The 19,136-nt window shown below is 41.4% G+C and overlaps 2 protein-coding genes across 3 annotated transcripts in view; both read left to right on the top strand.

The window, feature by feature from the left end:
* smurf2 (SMAD specific E3 ubiquitin protein ligase 2) overlaps nucleotides 1-9,649 on the top strand; it is a 54,235-nt gene extending 44,586 nt beyond the window's left edge. Inside the window, exons 13-19 of the mRNA XM_061846502.1 lie at nucleotides 27-130; nucleotides 581-695; nucleotides 1,143-1,321; nucleotides 1,911-2,169; nucleotides 4,464-4,665; nucleotides 5,466-5,541; nucleotides 8,018-9,649. Coding sequence (XP_061702486.1) covers nucleotides 27-130; nucleotides 581-695; nucleotides 1,143-1,321; nucleotides 1,911-2,169; nucleotides 4,464-4,665; nucleotides 5,466-5,541; nucleotides 8,018-8,117 — 1,035 coding nt within the window. The 3' untranslated portion in view covers nucleotides 8,118-9,649. The remainder of the gene's footprint in view (nucleotides 1-26; nucleotides 131-580; nucleotides 696-1,142; nucleotides 1,322-1,910; nucleotides 2,170-4,463; nucleotides 4,666-5,465; nucleotides 5,542-8,017) is intronic.
* A 1,339-nt stretch (nucleotides 9,650-10,988) lies between these two features.
* Nucleotides 10,989-16,424, top strand: ddx5 (DEAD (Asp-Glu-Ala-Asp) box helicase 5). 2 transcript variants are annotated; one of them, XM_061846303.1, is made up of 13 exons: nucleotides 10,989-11,150; nucleotides 11,751-11,925; nucleotides 12,045-12,141; nucleotides 12,232-12,365; nucleotides 12,443-12,508; nucleotides 12,978-13,119; nucleotides 13,194-13,354; nucleotides 13,462-13,634; nucleotides 13,714-13,824; nucleotides 13,899-13,960; nucleotides 14,028-14,087; nucleotides 15,326-15,547; nucleotides 15,707-16,424. In XM_061846303.1, exons 1-13 carry the CDS (start codon nucleotides 11,098-11,100, stop codon nucleotides 16,099-16,101), a joined length of 1,851 nt encoding a protein of 616 aa, XP_061702287.1. In that variant the 5' UTR covers nucleotides 10,989-11,097; the 3' UTR covers nucleotides 16,102-16,424. The 2 variants fall into 2 exon arrangements, with proteins under 2 accessions (XP_061702287.1, XP_061702288.1); XM_061846304.1 differs by having other exon boundaries at nucleotides 15,326-15,560; nucleotides 15,707-15,948.
* The last annotated feature ends 2,712 nt before the right edge of the window (nucleotides 16,425-19,136 follow it).

The following is a 19,136-nucleotide window of genomic DNA, read 5'->3' on the forward strand; positions in this document are numbered from 1 at the left end:
GTAAAGGTTGTGTTACTGTATTGCAGGAATCCTACCGACAGGTGATGAAGATGAGGCCAAAGGACCTGTGGAAAAGGCTCATGGTGAAGTTTCGGGGGGAGGAAGGACTTGATTACGGTGGAGTGGCCAGGTAGGAAAGTTATTTTTAAAAGTTAGAAAAGAGAGTTATTGTCCTTTTGATTTTGGACCTTTTTTCGTGGAGTAGTGGTGTATTATTATTATTATCCACAAGAAATTACGGTATCTGTAGATTGGACAAGATGCTGACAAAGCACTACCTTTGTCAAAATGAAGCTCTTCCACTGACTTTAACATAGTTTCTTGATGTCATGTTGAAGGCAAAGCTCTATATTTTGCCCAGATGAAGCTCCTTCAACTCACTTCACTTCACCAAGGTGGCAAAGCACTACTTACTATATTGCGTTGCCCTTACCACAAAACCAGCTATGTTAATAAGAGAGGTTATTCAGCAAATCATGGAGGATAGCTTCCAAATTTTTGTGGAAATGAGTTAATTTGAGAATGGTGAGTCACAAATATGCAGGAGTTAACTGTACAGTATTTTGTTCTCTCTGTCCAGGGAGTGGCTCTATCTCCTATCACATGAGATGTTGAATCCGTACTATGGCCTGTTCCAGTACTCCCGTGATGACATATACACGCTGCAGATTAACCCAGACTCTGCAGTCAACCCTGTGAGTCATGGACAATACAGCAATTAGTACACTAAATGTAATGGCATCGCAAGCAAGCCATAAACAACTGTCCGGCAATTGGTAGTTCCTATCGAACTATCACTGAATTGATCAACTGAATAATGCTTCATGCATCATTTGAAGAACTAATTGTGGTTCTGAGATTCCAGTTATTTTATGACTGCTTTTTTTTTCTTCTCAAAGATTTTTTTAGGCAGGCAGCATTCCTGAAGATGATACAGTTTTGCAAACATGCAAAATGTACACATATTGCTTGAAATATTATTACGATAGTGGTTATTTTTTTAAAACAAATGTTTTAGTTCATTGCTACTGCAAGAGTTTAAACTTTGCTAATCAGTGGTGGATGGATACATTTGATTGGAACTGTAACCGATGAGTAGGTTCCAAAGGTATTTATTAAAAATGCGCATCTTCCATGTGTAGGAGCACTTGTCATACTTCCATTTTGTGGGCCGCATCATGGGGATGGCAGTGTTCCATGGCCACTACATTGATGGAGGCTTTACCCTACCCTTCTACAAACAACTGCTCGGTAAACCCATCACCCTGGATGACATGGAATCCGTAGACCCGGACCTGCACAACAGTCTCGTCTGGATTCTGTACGTACAAGGCACATTTATGCTGGGGGGTAAACAAGTGTTCTGTGAGGTTTATATATCATGACTGTGGTATTATATAAAAAACATATTTAGTACAACTTCCTGCAAATAACAAATCACACATTTCAGAATATGGAACAAAAGCTTGGAGAACAGCACACATGGGTTACAGCGCCCCCTAGAGTGTATTGTTGAGCAAAACTGAAGGATTCAAAAAGATGACGATTATTAAGAATAATAATAATGCATACCACTGATTGTTTTTTTTGTAGGATTGCTCAAAAAGTGATAACTATATAGTTTTAAATAAGCAGTCATCTCATCTCTTACTGATTATGATCAGAACTCGAAACTATCAACATAAAGATGATGTCGTTTAAATGCACGGGATCAGGTACGGTATCTAAATTGCCATCAACAGAAAATCTGCAGTGATACTGATAGACTCAATCCAAACAAAAGAAGACGTTTGTGCTGGAGCAACTGTATTACATTACAAAACTGATTCTTTCTTGGCTTATGTTTTCCCCACAGTGTCAAATCTTGTGATTGACTTGAAATGGTAATTTTACATCTAATGACTCCTCAGGGACAATGACATCACAGGCGTGTTGGACCACACCTTCTGTGTAGAGCACAATGCCTACGGAGAGATCATCCAGCATGAGCTCAAGCCCAATGGAAAGAGCATGCCCGTCACGCAGGACACTAAGAAAGAATATGTCCGGCTGTACGTCAACTGGCGCTTTCTGCGAGGCATCGAGGCTCAGTTCCTCGCTCTACAGAAGGGCTTCAACGAAGTCATCCCCCAACACTTATTAAAGGCTTTTGACGAGAAAGAGCTTGAGGTACTTTTCAGGTCATGAATTCACATCTATTTATTTAGATTAAGTCACAACAAAAAAAACTGTCTGAAGGCACTGCCATGATGTGCAGAACTAGAACAAAGTTTTTTCAGACATACATTCATTTTCTATACCACTTATCCTCACAATGGTAGTGAGCATGCTGAAGCCATTCCCAGTCGACTTTGGGCAAGAGGCGGCGACACCCTGATCTGGCCGGCAGCCATTTGCAGGGCACATAGAAACAAACAACCATTCAAACCTCCCTGGGAATTTATATTTTGCAATTAACTTAACATGCACGTTTTTGGCATGTGGGAGGAAAGCGGAGTACCTGGAGAAAATCCACCTCGGCACAGGGAGAGCATGTAAACTCCAAACAAGCAAACACACAAGGCTGTGTTTGAACCCCGGTCCCCAGAACCTTGTCGCCCACAGCCGTGCTTCTCATACATTAAAATTAAACTCAAAAGAACTTTACATACACACACTCGCTCAACCGAGTACATCAATACAGAGGCAAGGAAACATTCTGTCTAAGAAGAAAAACTTATATAGAGACGAGTGAGTATGGTGTGACAAAACGTGTAAAAGTAATTTTATTAGCCGTAGGTTTATTTTCATCATAACTTGAATTGCTACAAAATGTTCAGAAAGTGACTTTCCACTTACGGGCATCTCAATCAATTAGAATATGGCAGAAAACAACATTTATGAACGCATATAGCTTTAATTAAACACAAAAAGAAATCAGTGTCCAAATTCTTTCATAATTTCTACATGAAATATCTATTTTGTTTCTAGATTTTTTTTTTCTGTAATATTTTAGTTTCCTGTTAGGTTTAATCATCATATTTATCCATACATATGTTTTAAAAATCTTGGAGTGTTTCAGGTGGCACCTTGGAGCAACTGTTAAGACCATCACCCTCACATTTCTGAGGGCCAGCGTTCAAATCCTGGCACGCCCCCTGTTTAAAGTTTGCATGTTCTCCCCGTGTCTGCATGGGTTTGCTCCAGGCTCTCCGGTTTCCTCCCTCGTCCCAAAAACATGTATTTATTAGATATTATGGCTCAGTGGTTAGAGCACTGGTTTGGTAAACCAGGGGTTTGGTAAACCAGGGGTTGTAGGTTCATATCCCACTGGGGTCTCCACTCCCTGAGAAGGGTGGCGTCAGGAAGCGCATCCGGCGTAAAAATTGTGCCAAACATATTCGTGCGTTCATCTGCTGTGGCGACCCCCGAAAGGGACAATCTGAAAGAAACTTACTTATTATGAGTGCGAATGTTTGTTAGTTTCTATGTGCCCTGCGATTGGTTGGCAGCCAATTCATGGTGTACACTGCCTCCTGCCCGAAGATAGTCGAGATAGACTGAAGCACTCCCGTGACACTTGTGAGGATAAGTGTCTGTGCATTGCAGCTCTGTTTCACATTTTGAATTTATCTACCTAAATTAGGTTTTGACACTATTCTAATTAATTGAGATGTGCATATTTTATCATTATGTTTCATTTTTACTTCATCATGGAATACAGTATAGACTGTATATACTGTACCTCCTTTTACCTGCAGCAAAACATGTCTGGTCTAAGTGCAAAGAATACAAAATTACTTCATGTGTATTCGTTATGGAAACATCAAAGTGCAGTGTCTTTCCAAAAAAAAAAAAAATGGACTACAAAAAAAACAATAATTATTGTCAGTGTAATTATGGAATATGTTATGTTACTTCACTTGAATATACTAACCCTAACCAGAAACCTGCACAATCTAAGAATGTATGAGCTGGACAAAAAAACTGTCTTCACAAAGTTAATAATAGTCAGATTTGATGAACACATTATGTGATAGCATTAATCTAGTAGGGGCATTCTAACGCAAAATTGTTTCAAATACACACAAGTCAATTTCTTTTTGTTTTATGTTGACTTTGACAGTGAACTTCAACTGCGAGTGGCATTAGCGATTTTGAATCTTCTTTTTTTAATTGTTCACTGCCAAACTCCTGCTTATTGTGAATTTTGAGTTTGCTACTGGCATATTGTGCTTGTATCTCAAGTTTTAGCACTGAAGTCAAGTTGGGAAAAAAAATCAGCCCAATAACATTTTATATCTTGAGAAAATCTCTGATCACTTGTAGCTCAAGGCACTACTGCATTTTTAAATGCATGATTGACATTGTCCATGTGTAATTCTATTTCAATGATCTCATTGTACTCTGCATGTGTACCTAATGTTGTGGTCTGTGAGATTGCACCTCTAAAATGAATGCATATTATTTTCTTCCTTCTGCAGCTGATCGTATGCGGTTTGGGTAAAATTGACATCAATGACTGGAAGTCCAACACACGGCTTAAACATTGCACACCAGACAGTAACATTGTTAAGTGGTTCTGGAAAGCCGTGGAGTCCTTCGATGAGGAGCGGAGAGCCCGTCTGCTGCAGTTCGTCACAGGTTCTTCCAGGGTTCCACTGCAGGGCTTCAAGGCCCTCCAAGGTAAAATCCATGAGAACAATGTTTGCTTTCTTGTTTTGTTTTTAAGAAACTCCTCACTTTTCAATCACTACATACATGAATCAAGAAAATTCAGTCAACAGAATGTGAGCATCTGGGTTTCTTTGGAACTGATTCCCCTTACCCCCACCCCCTACCCCCACCCCGCTGGACCCTGCAGGCAAATAATGCAATTATGCACTCAGATATGAGAACTACACTGCGAGCTCTTATCTCGTGGACTCAAATTCTGGAGAAGATGAAATATTAAAACATACACAGAAAACATTAACTTGCTGAAGTTTTGTCTGTGGCCTTCAAATGGTTGTTATACAGGGACATATTTTTGCCATCAAGGGACAGGATTGATGGCAGCCTCTGCTCATCTGGCCTTAGTGCTGCATCTCACAAATGATTTTTATGGAAGGGCTCCTGTCCTTGAATGACAATGAGAACTCATTCTGAAGTATTAAATCCCCCTAACATACATCACAGCATACTATCAAATATTTATTTAGTTTTTTGTGCCAGCGTCAAGAATGGCTCCTGTGTCCCACATCAAAATTGATAACTCTTCAAATAAACAAGGAATCAAAACCACAACATAGTTTTGTCAAAGCCTGGTCATTACATTGGCCCCTACATCACAACATAGATCAAAACATACACATAAGGGATCTCTTTTGTTGTGCGTCCCGTGTCTGAGACGTACAAAAAATTAGAATGCAAATGTATCCTGTAAAAGCACCCGTCTGGTGTCCAGTTTTACTGAAACATTACCCCTTTATTTTCCTTTTATGCAGGTGCTGCTGGCCCACGGCTATTTACCATCCACCAGATTGATGCCAACACTAACAACCTCCCCAAAGCCCACACATGGTGAGAGAAATGTTTAGGGGAATATCATTTTCATTTTTCATTATCATTCGTCTCCTTGCTAACTGGAGCTTATCCCAGGTGACTTTGGGCAACAGGTGGTATCCCCTTGGACTAGTTTCCAATAAATCATTGGCCACATATAGACAACGAATCATTCACACCTCTAAAAAAATTTTAGTCACTTAACTTAGGAAGAATGTTTTTATAATATAGGAGAAAGCAGTTGAACATGAATAAATATCTGAATAAATGGATAAACATTGTCTATCCTCTTGTAGAAAGTCTTTTAGAGTCAATCCAGCTGAATGTTCATGTATTACTATTTTTTGGGTCATCACTACTAAGAGATTTCAGCGCACTAGTAGAACAACTGTGTTACTAATATTGTCTTACCCCCCCCACACCCACACACACACACACACAACTAGTGCCACTTTTGACCCACTTGTTCACAAATAAACGTTACAAATAAACTATTGTCCTGGACAAGTAACACTTATTAGTTACAATAAGTAGAGATGTGTCGCGCACTCCTTATCAATGGTAGCAAATAAATGTTGAAACAGCTATATCCAGCTTAAGGTTCACGTATTGGTTAATTATTTGTCCTCAATAGTAGGAACATTTTGTCGTAGTAGTAGGGGTAGTTAACATACTGTATAGTGTTGAATTAGTACTCGTACCTTGCAGATGCCCAGTTTTGTTTCTGCACACCCCTGATCAAATGGCAATTTTTTCATGGTTTGAAAAACAAAGTCAAATCATTTCAATACTTTCACCACTATTAATTTGCTCAATAATCTGTACAACTAAGCAAAAATACACATCTAAAATAGTGTGGTTGCCCAAGTGTCCATACCCTCATTTGTATTATCAAGCTCTCTTCAGAATTATCTAATCACATTCATGTCCGATGGGAGTTGATGCATAGTTGCCATCATCTCAAGTCCTGTTTGTTAACCCAAAGCACAGTTCAGCAGTTTCATGACTTTTTGCTTTCTACCAGAAGCCTAAATCTTTTGTGCTCACACTTATCTCGTATTTTGATAGTTTATAATTCCTTCCACCTTGACTAAAGCCCCAGTTCCAGGTGAAGAAATATTGCTCTAAACCATGATGCTGTCACCACTATGCTTTACTGTTGGTAGGGTGTTCTTTTGGTGATGAGCGGTATGGTCTTAAAGCCCAAGTGTCATGCCTATAAACATTCTAAAATAGATATTGTAATGAAAAATACATATAATATTATTCACTTCAATCTCTATACGAAAAAATAAATATGAGCGGAGAGCGCCTCATCCATGCGCAAACTTTCGGAAGTCTCATTCGACAATCAAATGATAGCCATATTGCCTGCAGCGTCTGTTAATTACATCACACCGCGACATTCGCCATTGAAAACACGCTGTGCCACCTACTGTGGGACACGGAAGCTCTTTTAAAAAAGGCATCTCACAATCGAGTGAAGTGACCGGAGTGAAGTGACCGAAGCTGTCTGCCACGGACACAATTGAGTGTAGTGACCTGGGCAATATTACCCTATTGTTTCATTTCATATCGACCCATATTTAGATGATATGCAGATCACTTAACTAACAACAGACTCCCAGACAGTATGTATTAGCCACCCAGGTGGCGCCGCAATGAGCCACCCCAGCCGAAGCCGTCTGCGGCAGACGAGGCGCCACCGAAGCCGTCCGCGGCGCCGACGGGTACATTGACACATTTAAACTTTTTTTTTTTAGTAGCTGCATACACACCTACCTTTCATGTGGAACCCACGAAGCTCTCATCCTTTGCACCCATGCAATCCATTTTTAACGACAAACCGGTTCTTTTTGAAAAGTATACAGAATGAATCCATCCTCCCGAGTGTTCGAACAATATCCAGCAATACAACGAGCCGGCATTTTGGCTAACACGAAGGAACAAAGAGCTACCTTCCAGCAGGTAAAATTAGTAGAAACATACGAGACAGCCTGAGTGGGTGTCTGCTACTAATCTCACTTCCTGCTTCTTCTCGAAAACAGATACCTTGAGAGGATTTTCATGGCGGGAGTGACAAAAAGCCATATACGTCAAAATCATGTTGTGTGGTGAAAAAACGGATGGGTCGTTTCCGGCTGCCTTTTTTTTCATTAATAAAATACTAAAAATCATGTATTTCATGACAGTAGACCTTTAAGGGCCTAAAAGTTCAACCTTGCTTTCATCTGACCGTAACAGTCTCCCAAACAAACAGTACGTGACAAAATGTTACTGTAGTTATTCTACTAGTGCACTGAAATGTCATACAAGTGAGTACAAAGAATCTACTAATCATTGGACCTAAATGCATGTTAAATGCCCAGATGGCTTCCATTTTGCTGCCGGTGTCACAATCAGGTTTCTCAACATTTCTGTCCTATTACCATACAGTTCATGAACTTCCTAATGCATGTTGCAATAACTTCAAATCATCTCCTATTTATTACAGTTTCAATCGGATCGACATTCCTCCCTACGAAAGCTATGACAAACTTTATGACAAGTTGCTCACTGCCATTGAGGAGACATGTGGCTTTGCTGTGGAGTGACTCTGTGATGAGGAAAGGCCCAACTACCGGCAGGTCACGTTCTTTTGTTTGTTTGTTTTTACACATACACACATCGAACACACTATGGTCTTCTTTTTATTGGAAAAAAACAAATCTCTGCAGCTGCTAATAAATCAGACTATTTACTAACTTGTGGAACATGCAGGATTAGCTGGCTCTTCCTCTTTTTTTCTACATTCATTCAAGCATTTTAAAAATAACGATTCCATGTAGCAAGGATCACTCTGAAGCAACAACTTCATATCCAAGACTGGTGTGTTAGCTAGAGTACAGGGTAATTAATGGTGACAGTAACCACTTGGAAACATTAATTCTCGATATGGAGCGTGCCTTGGACTGCTCGCATGGGAGCGAGCGGTAATGGCTGGCCAACAGGGATACGGCATGTGGGGATGTGACGATGAGACTGAATTTGGCAGACTGATTTCCATCCTTCTCCAAAGACGGCAGCAAGGACACCCCCAACCCCACGAGTTGCTGCACAAGCTGCATTCCCTTTGTCACTCATTATCAACTGGTTTGTTTTGACATGGATATGTGAACAAAGCGCTTGCGGTGTGTTATTTTTATATAACAGGGAAAATGGAAGTGGAATGGAATGGAATTTCTAATATATCTAATTTATTGCTGATCTATATGTCACATCTCCCCGTTGCCATTGTTTATGAAAAATACAGTGTTACTGTTTAAATTATAAAAGGAATTTGTAAGAACAGAATGAAGCTTAATTCCAATTAAAAAGTACAGTATTTTGGTTTATTTAACACACTTATCTTGAATGGGAGGTAGATTTTAAAGGCTCACAAAGCGTAAACACAAACATAGCTAGCTAATATTGAATCTTTTTAAAAGTGAGCAGACCCTTTAAAGTTTACAAATATTATTCTGGATAAAAAATGGATAAAGCAACATGTTTTGATATTTTTTTTAACCCTTTTGTCCACAGCCACTCTTTTAAATTGGTGTTATGCATGAATTGAAATGTTTGCTTTTGTGTTTGAATCCAATGTCTTTGGATACCATGTGGTGTGAAATAGTATCAGCATTTGTCGTTACATTGGCATCACTTTACCTATATGTATAATGATTGATTTCTTTTCAAAGTCCACATACACTATCAATGCCTGTTTGTGTCTCCCCTCTTGAAAAAAAAAAAAACAAATCTCTTTGGCCACATTCTCAGGGGTTATAATACGGATTCTGTCATGTTTCGTTTTGTTTTTTAAACCTAAACAAAAGCAAATTTTGACAATTGTACCTTGTTTTCGAAATGATGAACATTCACAATTGTTTTGCCATCAACTAATTGTTGCATGTCTGAACACTTGGTTGGAAATGAGCTGAATGAGAAGGCCTCCTGCTATAATGTTCCGCTAATAATGTTCCATTTGTGAGATTTTCTATCATCGGACTTAAAATTCTTGAATGTTTTCTAAAAGATGCTGCCTGTTTAGCAATCTCTCTGACCGTGGACTGTTCTTAACATTTGCATACATAAAAAAAAAAAGAACTGTTATGTTGTCCTTTAATGTAAACAAGTATGTATGCAAAGTGACAAGTGTCCTCACATGGTGCTTTGTACAGTAAAAAATATATTGTTCATACATGTGGATCAAACAACCTGTAATTTATGTTTAACTTAATTAGAAATTGATCTTTTTGAAACTGGGTGAAACAAGTTGCACAAAAACAAGATGGAGATTGCTATTGGTAATAAATGATGACCTAAAGGGCATATTCTTCCACTTAGAAGTCCAGTGCACAAGTAGATAGATCACATGCACATCGTACACTACTTTGCTCAATGCCGCCTCTGCTGCCTCTCACTGAAGAAAGGAACTTATCAAAAAAGAGGTGAAGAGATACAGCTCTTACCTTTGTGGATTTGTTTTATAGCATGATCGATCCACTCGAACTATTATCTCTCCTAGCTGACTGATGCTATTTGATGTATGTGAACACTACCATTTTGTAAGAGTATTTTATTTTTTTGTCTAAGTAGCTCTAATTAAACTTGCCTTTGTCTAACAATGTAAGGCCTGTACAGATACATTCTTGTATTTTTCCCCCCTTTTAAATTAGAATCTGAAAAGTTTCAGCACACCACTGTGTGTCTCTGCTTAAAACATGAAAACTTTTACACGATAGTATTAACTTTAAAATGGGATGCCACTCCATGTGTGTTTACTGATACTGCTGAAGATTAAGGTGTAGAAAACTGCTCTGAGGGGGCCCGAGAATGGGGGCATTTCATGGGTGCACCTGGCAGAGACATGAAGTTTTCAAGTAGTTGTGCTCTAGTTTCTTCACACATTACAAAAACATGCACGATAGGTTGATTACAGACTAAATTGCCCGTAAGTGTGAATGTGAGTGCCAGTGGTTGTTTACGCGTGCTCTGCAATGGGCTGGGGACCAGTCCAGGGTGCATCCCGCCTCTCGCCCGGGGATAGGAGGGACTCCTAGTGCGGATACGCCTGACGGAAAATGAATATATGGTTGGACATATAAGCCACGTAATAATTGCGTGCATTCATATTTGGGTTGGTCCGCGTGACGTCATTTGTGGTATTTCATGAGCTACCGCACTACCGGAATCTGTTTGGAACATATTCATCCGCTATGTCGCTACTTCTTCACGGTGAAAGATGAAGACAAAGGAATTTTCTTTTTGTCTTTAGGATTTTCGTTTAGTACAGGACACATCTAAAGGAAACGTTAGGATGTCAACAAGTTAATTTACTGTTTGTTACTCTTTCATGCCGCGCAAGTTGAAAACTCAACACAGCGGATGAATACGGGGGAAGTCAAACTTCCGCTCGCTATATAAACCGGACCTCCTTTTTCTGAAACCGGTATTTCTGCACCGCTGCCGACTTCATCTTCAACCGGTGGCTGACGACCGCTATTTGATTTTTTTTTTTATTTTAAATTTAGCGTTACACGAATACCGACCAACATGCCGGGCTATTCCGACAGAGATCGTGGCCGAGACCGGGACAGAGATAGAGGGTAAGTACATTTTCTTTCCCCTTTCGGTTCGACGATATCTTGTCTTCCTCTCGTGGAAAATGGCGGCCAGAGTGTCATCAAGATAATTATTAATAATACAATACTCCTTCCTGCGTTTATACGACATGTTTCTATTTGTTGTGTTATTGGCGACGTTGTTGTCTAAATCACACGTTGGACAAAAGGCCTGTAACGTGCAGTTTACGACTTTTGCCGAGGCCTTGTCTGGCCTCGTGCCTGATATGGCGGCTGTTGGTTAGCATGAAGCTAGCCCTTGCCTTCTGTCGTTCGACGTTTTACGGCGAACAACTTGGTTACGCACAAAGACATGTATACATATAGAACGTTATTTTAACACAATTAATGTGGTTAGGGTGGCGGTGAACCGACGGTGCCGGTTATTGTTCAGTTTTACTCTTCCGCTTTTTCACCATGTGGCAATGCACATACAAAATGCCGGCAGTTTTCATTGTTCCTCTACTGGCTGGAAAGTATATGGCAATTCTTCGGCTTCTCACAATGACGCCGTTGAGACTAGCCTCTTGCCCTTGGCCGAAGAGTTTCGGTTTGCCCTTATCGAGGTAATTTGTTGTATTACAGCTATGGCGGCGGTCCTCATCGCTTTGGTGGTAGCCGTGGTGGTGGTGGAGGAGGTGGAGGAAAGTTCGGCAACCCCGGTGAGCGCTTGCGGAAGAAACACTGGAATCTGGATGAGCTTCCCAAGTTTGAGAAAAACTTTTACCAGGAGCACCCAGACGTCTCGAGGAGGTCTCTGGTAAGTATCGGCATGTTCCCGGTTATGCAACAGATCTATGCGAGCCCGCTACACGTGTTGACGTTATGCAATCAGCATGGGCGCTCCTGTAACTTTTTTTTTTTCTTCCCCAACTACAGCCAGAAGTTGAACAATATAGAAGGGCCAAAACAATCACGGTGAAGGGGAGAAACTGCCCTAATCCAATTGTAAATTTCCACGAGGCAAGCTTTCCATGTAAGTACTGCATTGATTTTGATGGGTCTTAAATGTGTTTCTTTTAAAAGTGTGTGTGTGTATTTTTTTTTTTTATTCATTTAAATCCAGCCTACGTTATGGATGTGATCAACAAGCAAAACTGGACAGAGCCAACCCCTATTCAGGCTCAGGGTTGGCCTTTAGCACTGAGTGGCCATGATATGGTTGGCATTGCACAGACTGGTTCTGGCAAAACTCTCTCGGTAAGATGACATAATTTGAGCGGAAACTGGTGTCGTGGGCAGTATCGAAAATACATTTTTGTGAATCTTTGTTACAGTATCTGTTACCTGCAATTGTTCACATCAACCATCAACCTTTCCTGGAGCGTGGTGACGGCCCTATTGTAAGTATTGAGCTTGTTTGGGAGTTATGGCAGTGATTTTTGTTACGTGGGCTCCCCGTGGTTGCATGTCAAATCACTGCCTTCCCATTTCAGTTGTTAAACTTGGTACGACACATTTAAAGAGTAATAGTTTTAGAAGTTTATTTTCCTATATTTAAACAGGATTACAGTTCAATTTGTGCATGTTGTTTATGGATAACATACAGTACTTTGAAATATATATATTTTTTGATGAACGTTAAAGTTCTTGGTCATTATTGGTTTGGGGAGCTTTTGGGGGGGTACATGAACCACTGTTACAGCATTTTATTTATTTTTTTCATTATTTAGAAGTCAAATTCGAATACCTGAATCCTGCATACTACCCTGTTTTTGATAAAGATTTTGAATAAATAACTCGTCGTTGTGGATTTTTACATAAATGACACTTGTTGATTAAACTTTCGTGAAAATGTGTTCCCATTGACAGTGCTTGGTGTTGGCCCCAACTCGTGAACTGGCACAGCAAGTGCAACAGGTGGCTGCAGAGTATGGCAGAGCTTCTCGCCTCAAGACCACCTGCATCTATGGAGGAGCACCAAAGGGGCCACAGATTCGTGACCTTGAAAGAGGTAAAGCTGAGCATTAATGAAACTGAATTTTGGCTTTCATCATGGATAAACTTTTCACGTCTTTCCCATCAAAGGTGTGGAGATCTGCATCGCGACTCCAGGCAGACTAATTGACTTCCTTGAAGCGGGAAAGACCAACTTGCGCCGTTGCACTTACCTCGTATTGGATGAGGCTGACAGAATGCTGGACATGGGATTTGAACCACAGATCAGGAAGATAGTTGACCAGATCAGAGTAAGTTTGTAGTTGTGTACAAGAGGCCACAATCCCCATCTTTGCCCATTAAGTTTGCTTAGTACTTTTTTTTCTTTTTATTTATTTTTTTTTAACCTCGATTGCAGCCTGATCGCCAGACACTGATGTGGAGTGCCACCTGGCCAAAGGAGGTGCGTCAGCTGGCTGAAGACTTCCTTAAAGACTATGTGCAGATCAATGTTGGGGCTCTGCAGCTCAGTGCCAACCATAACATCCTTCAAATAGTTGACGTGTGCAGTGATGGAGAGAAAGAAAACAAGTTAGTCCTTTGTATCACATAATTGTATAACTGAACTTGAAGTGGCAACCACGTCAACCTTTTTTTGTTATTCCCAAAGACTCATTCGCCTGCTGGAGGAAATAATGAGCGAGAAGGAGAACAAGACTATCATCTTTGTTGAGACAAAGAGGCGATGTGATGACCTCACAAGAAGGATGAGGCGTGACGGGTAAGTTTTGAAGCGATCAAAAATCACAACTCCCTTTGGACGGTGCCTCAATAAAAGGGTCTGAAATTGTTTAGGTGGCCTGCTATGGGAATCCATGGAGATAAAAGCCAACAGGAGAGAGATTGGGTTCTTAATGGTGAGTTTGCTTTTGTTTAGTCTGGTAATTTAGTCTAATTGTCCTAATGTTGATTTTTGTGTTTCAGAGTTTAAATATGGAAAGGCTCCTATTCTGATTGCTACAGATGTTGCATCTCGTGGTCTAGGTCAGTATCCCCCGTGAAGTACTTGCAATGTTTCCATTTTTTTTGAAGAAAGTGTATTTGCTTTCTTTAACTTTTCTGCTTCTCTCTGAGTCTCTCCCCTGGCCCAAAGGAGCAGTGTGTATGGCAGGGCCTTGGCATGACAAGCCCAGGTGTCCAGAGGGGGAAGGAGGATTCTTGGAGATGTCCTGACTGGCGAGGCGCACGGGTCTCCCAGTTGTGCACATAAGCAGAGGTGTCAAGGTCCGAGTGCAGCATACAACGCGCTGGCCTATCTAAAAGTGGGGAAGTCCACAGTTCCTCCCTACACGCTCGCCTGTTCTCTGGCAACGGTTTGGACTGCGTCACACACCCAGGCTCTGTAACTGTCCCAGCTGAAAGCCCTGCCACATTGTTTGGACACGAGCGAGTCCCGAATCCTTCCTAAGGTGCTTTCGGTTGCGTAGACTTGTTGTAAAGCATGGGTGGCGTTGCTGTTGCAGTTCAACTTGTCGGATGAGCAGCTTGTAAGATCGATTGGAATATCACCTCTGCAATAACATGGCTACTGGCGCTTTTGGTGACAGTGGGACATGCTAGTTGGACAGATTCCAAGCTCACACTCCTCCCTCGCCTGCGTTACTAAAGTCATGTCGAGACCTGCCAACAAGAGACTATGTGATCACTGGGATGTACTCTCCCTGGCGACTGGGGTGTGGCGGTTTTAGGCATCCTGCAAACTGGTTCACATCTCCACTTTGTTGGCTAAAGACAGACACGTGAACTTAGTTGCGCCTTCTCACCAGTTTGTTGACAAGTGGACTTTTAAGTCGGATCAGTGACGCTAGGAGGCAGTAGCGTGCATAATCGTACTTAAGACAATGTGGGGGTGTGCTGTGATGGGAATGGACTAGTGAATGCATACTCCAATGAAGGGTAAGACTTGTGGTCTTTTTTTTTTTTTTTTTTTTTTTTGGGGGGGGGGTGTTTACAATGTGAGGATGTTATTTTTCTCCTCAGAACTCCCCCTATTAAAAGCAAGTGGAGTGTGCATTGGTTCTCTCTTCCCACTGTAGTCTCCCCATACACTTGTTGAACGTATTTTCTAACTACAACTTTTGCAGCCTGTTGGACTTCGTTGCTTTTCTCACCCCACGACGGGACTAACGGTGCTTTGTTTGATCTGGTTGTTGTGGTGGCGCTGGCACACGTCTGTGTGCTCTCCTCCTTTCCTTTTGCCACACTGCAACACAATCTTACAGATGTTGAGGACGTGAAATTTGTCATCAACTTTGACTACCCCAACAACTCTGAGGATTATATCCACCGCATTGGCAGAACGGCCCGTAGCCAAAAGACTGGCACGGCCTACACCTTCTTCACTCCCAACAACGTGCGACAGGCCAGCGACCTCATCTCTGTTCTACGCGAGGCCAACCAGGCCATCAACCCCAAGCTCCTCCAAATGGGTGAAATCAGAGGAGGTAAATCAAATTGGTGAGATACGGAAACGGTGCTGTCAAACACAGCCGCTTTACTTCTCTGCTAATGTCTTCAAGGATGTCCTGTCTTAGGGCCGTTTGGTTTACTCGGCCGTAGGGTCCCGTTAACGCCGCTTTATATCCTTTTTTTTTTTTTTGCAGGTCGTTCAAGGGGAGGCAGAGGTGGTGATTTTGACCGCAGGGATCGGTATTCTTCTGGAAGGCGAGATTTTGGCAGTTTTAGGGACAGGGATAGTAGTAGAGGCTATGACAACGGACCAAACAAAAGCTTTAGCGCAAATGCTCAAAACGGAGGCTACGGGGGCAATGGCGGCGGCAGTAACGGCTTTAGCGGAGGCTACAATGGCAACGGACAGTCATTTAACACCCAAGCGGCACCCTTCCCCCCTCAGAACAACTTTCAAGCCCAGCCGAACGGCGCAAGTCACCCCGCATCATTCCCCTTCCCCCCAGGGCAGGCCCCCCAGCAGCAGCAGCAGCAGCCGCACCCTCCCCCGCTTGCGTCCTATCCCATGCCGCCGCAGTTCCCTCAGTAAATGTACATCATTAAGTAATTTATTGCTTTTTGACTTAAGTCACCTTAAGTTACTTTATAAGTTTTTATTTACACAGCAGGGTTACATCTTGAACCTATTGAGCATTTTAAGATCTGCAGTGCAAACGAGTGTTGCACTTTTTTTTTCCTCCCTCTCTCCTCCACTCTTGCTATTTAATTTGTTACATTCCTCAGTAATGTTTTTGTTTTGTACGAAGTAATTTCAGGAGTACTGTCTTTTCATGTGTATCCTTGAAAGTGATGTTACCTCCCGCCTTGGAAGTGCACTGCATGATCTTTACAATAAAAATCGAAAATACGTGACTGTTGTCTTTACTGTGCTGCTTTTTCCGGCCACTAGGTGTCACTAAGATATTACTGGTGCCAGTCTCCCTGGTTGTGACTGGGAGCTTTGTCTCATATAGTGTTGACAACGCACTTTTAGCCGATGTATTATGTGGTAGCTTGTTTTGCCCATCATCACTGGGTCCATCTCATGGAGCAAGTGGGGTTTTTTTTGGGGGGGTACCCTTTGTACCTGCAGGTGTTCCTACAATTTCACTACTCTTTCAAGTTGGCAACTGTTACGGGTGCGGCACAGATAATTTAAAACCTACCGACCTAAAATAATCGTGTACTCACAATAATCCTACAGTTGCACTTTGATATGAATAACTGCATGTTTCCATCAGTTCGTCCCGTTTCTTGCTACCGCCCATTCCTGTTAAGTGTGCTGCGTTTCTTTTCTTTTTTTGGTTTCCTCCCTCCACCAGGAAGGTTGTGTTGCTTTTTTTTTTTTTTTTTTTTTTTTAAATTAGAGTTTGTGAGACACACCTGCAGCAAGCATGAGCCGGAGCAGCATGCCCGACACGCTTGCAACGAGCCAGGAAGTCACAATATGGCACTTCCGCCTGGCCCGGCCCACTTTGACAGCATTCATTATTGACGACTTTACGTTTGCAATTCGTTTCATTTGGAGTTTAAACGCCGGGTAAAGTCTAATCAGTGGCTTTCTTGTATGGCGTGTCTCGCAGGGTGTGCTTGACTGATTGCGAAATACATTTGTAGTGATTGTTGTCGTGCCAACTAATCTTCCCACTCAGTAAAATGCCAATCAATCACAAAAGTTATACAGCACTATATGGATAAAAGTATTAAGACACGTTTTTTCCCCCCCACTTAGTCAATGAGCAATTGCATTACTGGATACTTTTATTTCCACGTGAATGTTAATTCTTAGGTAGACTTTTTTTTTTTTTTTTGGGGGGGGGGGTATCTCTAATATGCTTTTAAATTTCTGCGACCATTTGGGGGAAGACCCTTTTGGAAGCCATAATTCCCAACCCATCAAGTCCCCCCTGCAGCATATGAGGAGATACACAAATTCAAATCCACAAATGAGCTTCTTCTCATAGTACTCGTTCCAATGAACATAAAAATACTCTCCTAATGCTCCAGAATGCCATTGAGCTGTCACGTCATAACTGCTGATAATAATCATATTTCGCTGTCATGTGACTTGTCGAGCTGCATTCCGTAGAATTGAATCTTTGGAAATGTGTCAGACTTGACTTAAACTTATTAGTGCGGTACATATTTAATCATTTGAGGTCGCCAGGGCAAAACCAGTCATGGAGCCCTTTGCATTTGTACACTGATGAAATTTTCCATATTGTTTGTCATCAATGAAAAAGTGTCCATTTGTGAAAAAGTCTCTCATTTTCTGAGCAAGGTAAAGTCCTGGAAATCTTTAGTCATACCTGTCAAATTTTCAGAGAACCAACCTGTATAAACTACCAAAAAAATACCGATAGAGAGCAAGAAATCCTTACAACATACCAAAACAAATTATATGTCAAAATAACAGAGGGAAAAAACACAAAGTTTTTCAATGATTTTTATTGTAGATTTCCATAATAATAATATCTGAAGTTAATGTCTATTTAGTGGCATTACTGTGTTCAAAATTGTATTCATATGTAACATTCTTCACTAACTCTAAATGCTGACCCTTCGGCTCAGAATCCGTATGATTTGTGATATATGGCCGTGTACGTAAGATTCACCACAAAATCCGTATGAACTACGGCTAAACCGTACGAGTTGACAGGTATGCTTTATTGAGAATTATCTAACAAGTGATTTTGCTATTATCGATGAGGGTTTTAACCATGTGATACTGTTTACGATTTTGACCCCTTTAATACTCACATTTTTGTGATGAAAAGCATCCCTCCCCTCACTCGATATGCCAGCTCTACCGACACTGACAGCAGTGCTACTACTGCTGCTGTTGATTGCACACATTTCAGTGTAGATAGAACGGGTCGTCCAGTGACCCAAGGGTCTGCTGTTAGAATCCCGGCTCCTTGGGCAAGACACTGAAGCCTAAATTGCTCCCACCTCGCGTGCCAGCACCGCCCAATGGAGCGTGCGTAAACGTGTGCCTCAGTCAAGTGCTTTGAAAAAGCTTCAAACTATTAGCAGCTTCAATAAAAACTATTTTCCTCTTGCTTTCTCTTCAGCACTCCACTTTGATTTTCTCAAAGCAACAAGTTTGTTTTGCTGCCTTTTTGCATACTCACATCTGCACATGTGCAGTCACAAAATGAAAAAGTCCATCGCACGTCGGTTGAAACCATTACGAGAGATTCAACATGTCGACGTGCTTTAAAGCATGTCAGTCAAGATTCAAATAATAATGCTCGCTTGAAATTGAAGAAAACTGAAATAATGCGTTTTTTTTTGTTTTTTTTTTAGAGAAGTTTGGGTGCCCCTGGAATTTTCAGGGGCGCAGGCAAATCCTGTGGTTTCCTCATGGTGAGTCCATTCCTGGAACTCCTAGCAGATTTAGACCAGACCTACTTTACTTTTTATTCCTTCTTTGAGACAGATCAGAAGCATATCACGTGTGGCTTAAAAAAAAAAAAAAAGAGATGGAATTACTGTATATGACAGCTCGTGGAGTGCGGAACAGGTCTGCCCGGTCCGCCCCTTGACACTGACTACTTTTTTTTTTTTTTTTTTTAAACCGGT

The sequence above is a fragment of the Syngnathoides biaculeatus genome, chromosome 16, assembly GCF_019802595.1.
Source record: "Syngnathoides biaculeatus isolate LvHL_M chromosome 16, ASM1980259v1, whole genome shotgun sequence".
In the NCBI taxonomy this organism is placed as follows: domain Eukaryota; kingdom Metazoa; phylum Chordata; class Actinopteri; order Syngnathiformes; family Syngnathidae; genus Syngnathoides; species Syngnathoides biaculeatus.

Bases quoted from the DNA above. Each gene is read 5' to 3' on its own strand.
- ddx5 (XM_061846303.1), top strand. From the start codon at position 11,098: ATGCCGGGCTATTCCGACAGAGATCGTGGCCGAGACCGGGACAGAGAT. The intron at 13,120-13,193 runs GTAAAGCTGAGC...TTCCCATCAAAG, and splicing joins GATTCGTGACCTTGAAAGAG to GTGTGGAGATCTGCATCGCG. The intron at 14,088-15,325 runs GTCAGTATCCCC...ACAATCTTACAG, and splicing joins TGTTGCATCTCGTGGTCTAG to ATGTTGAGGACGTGAAATTT.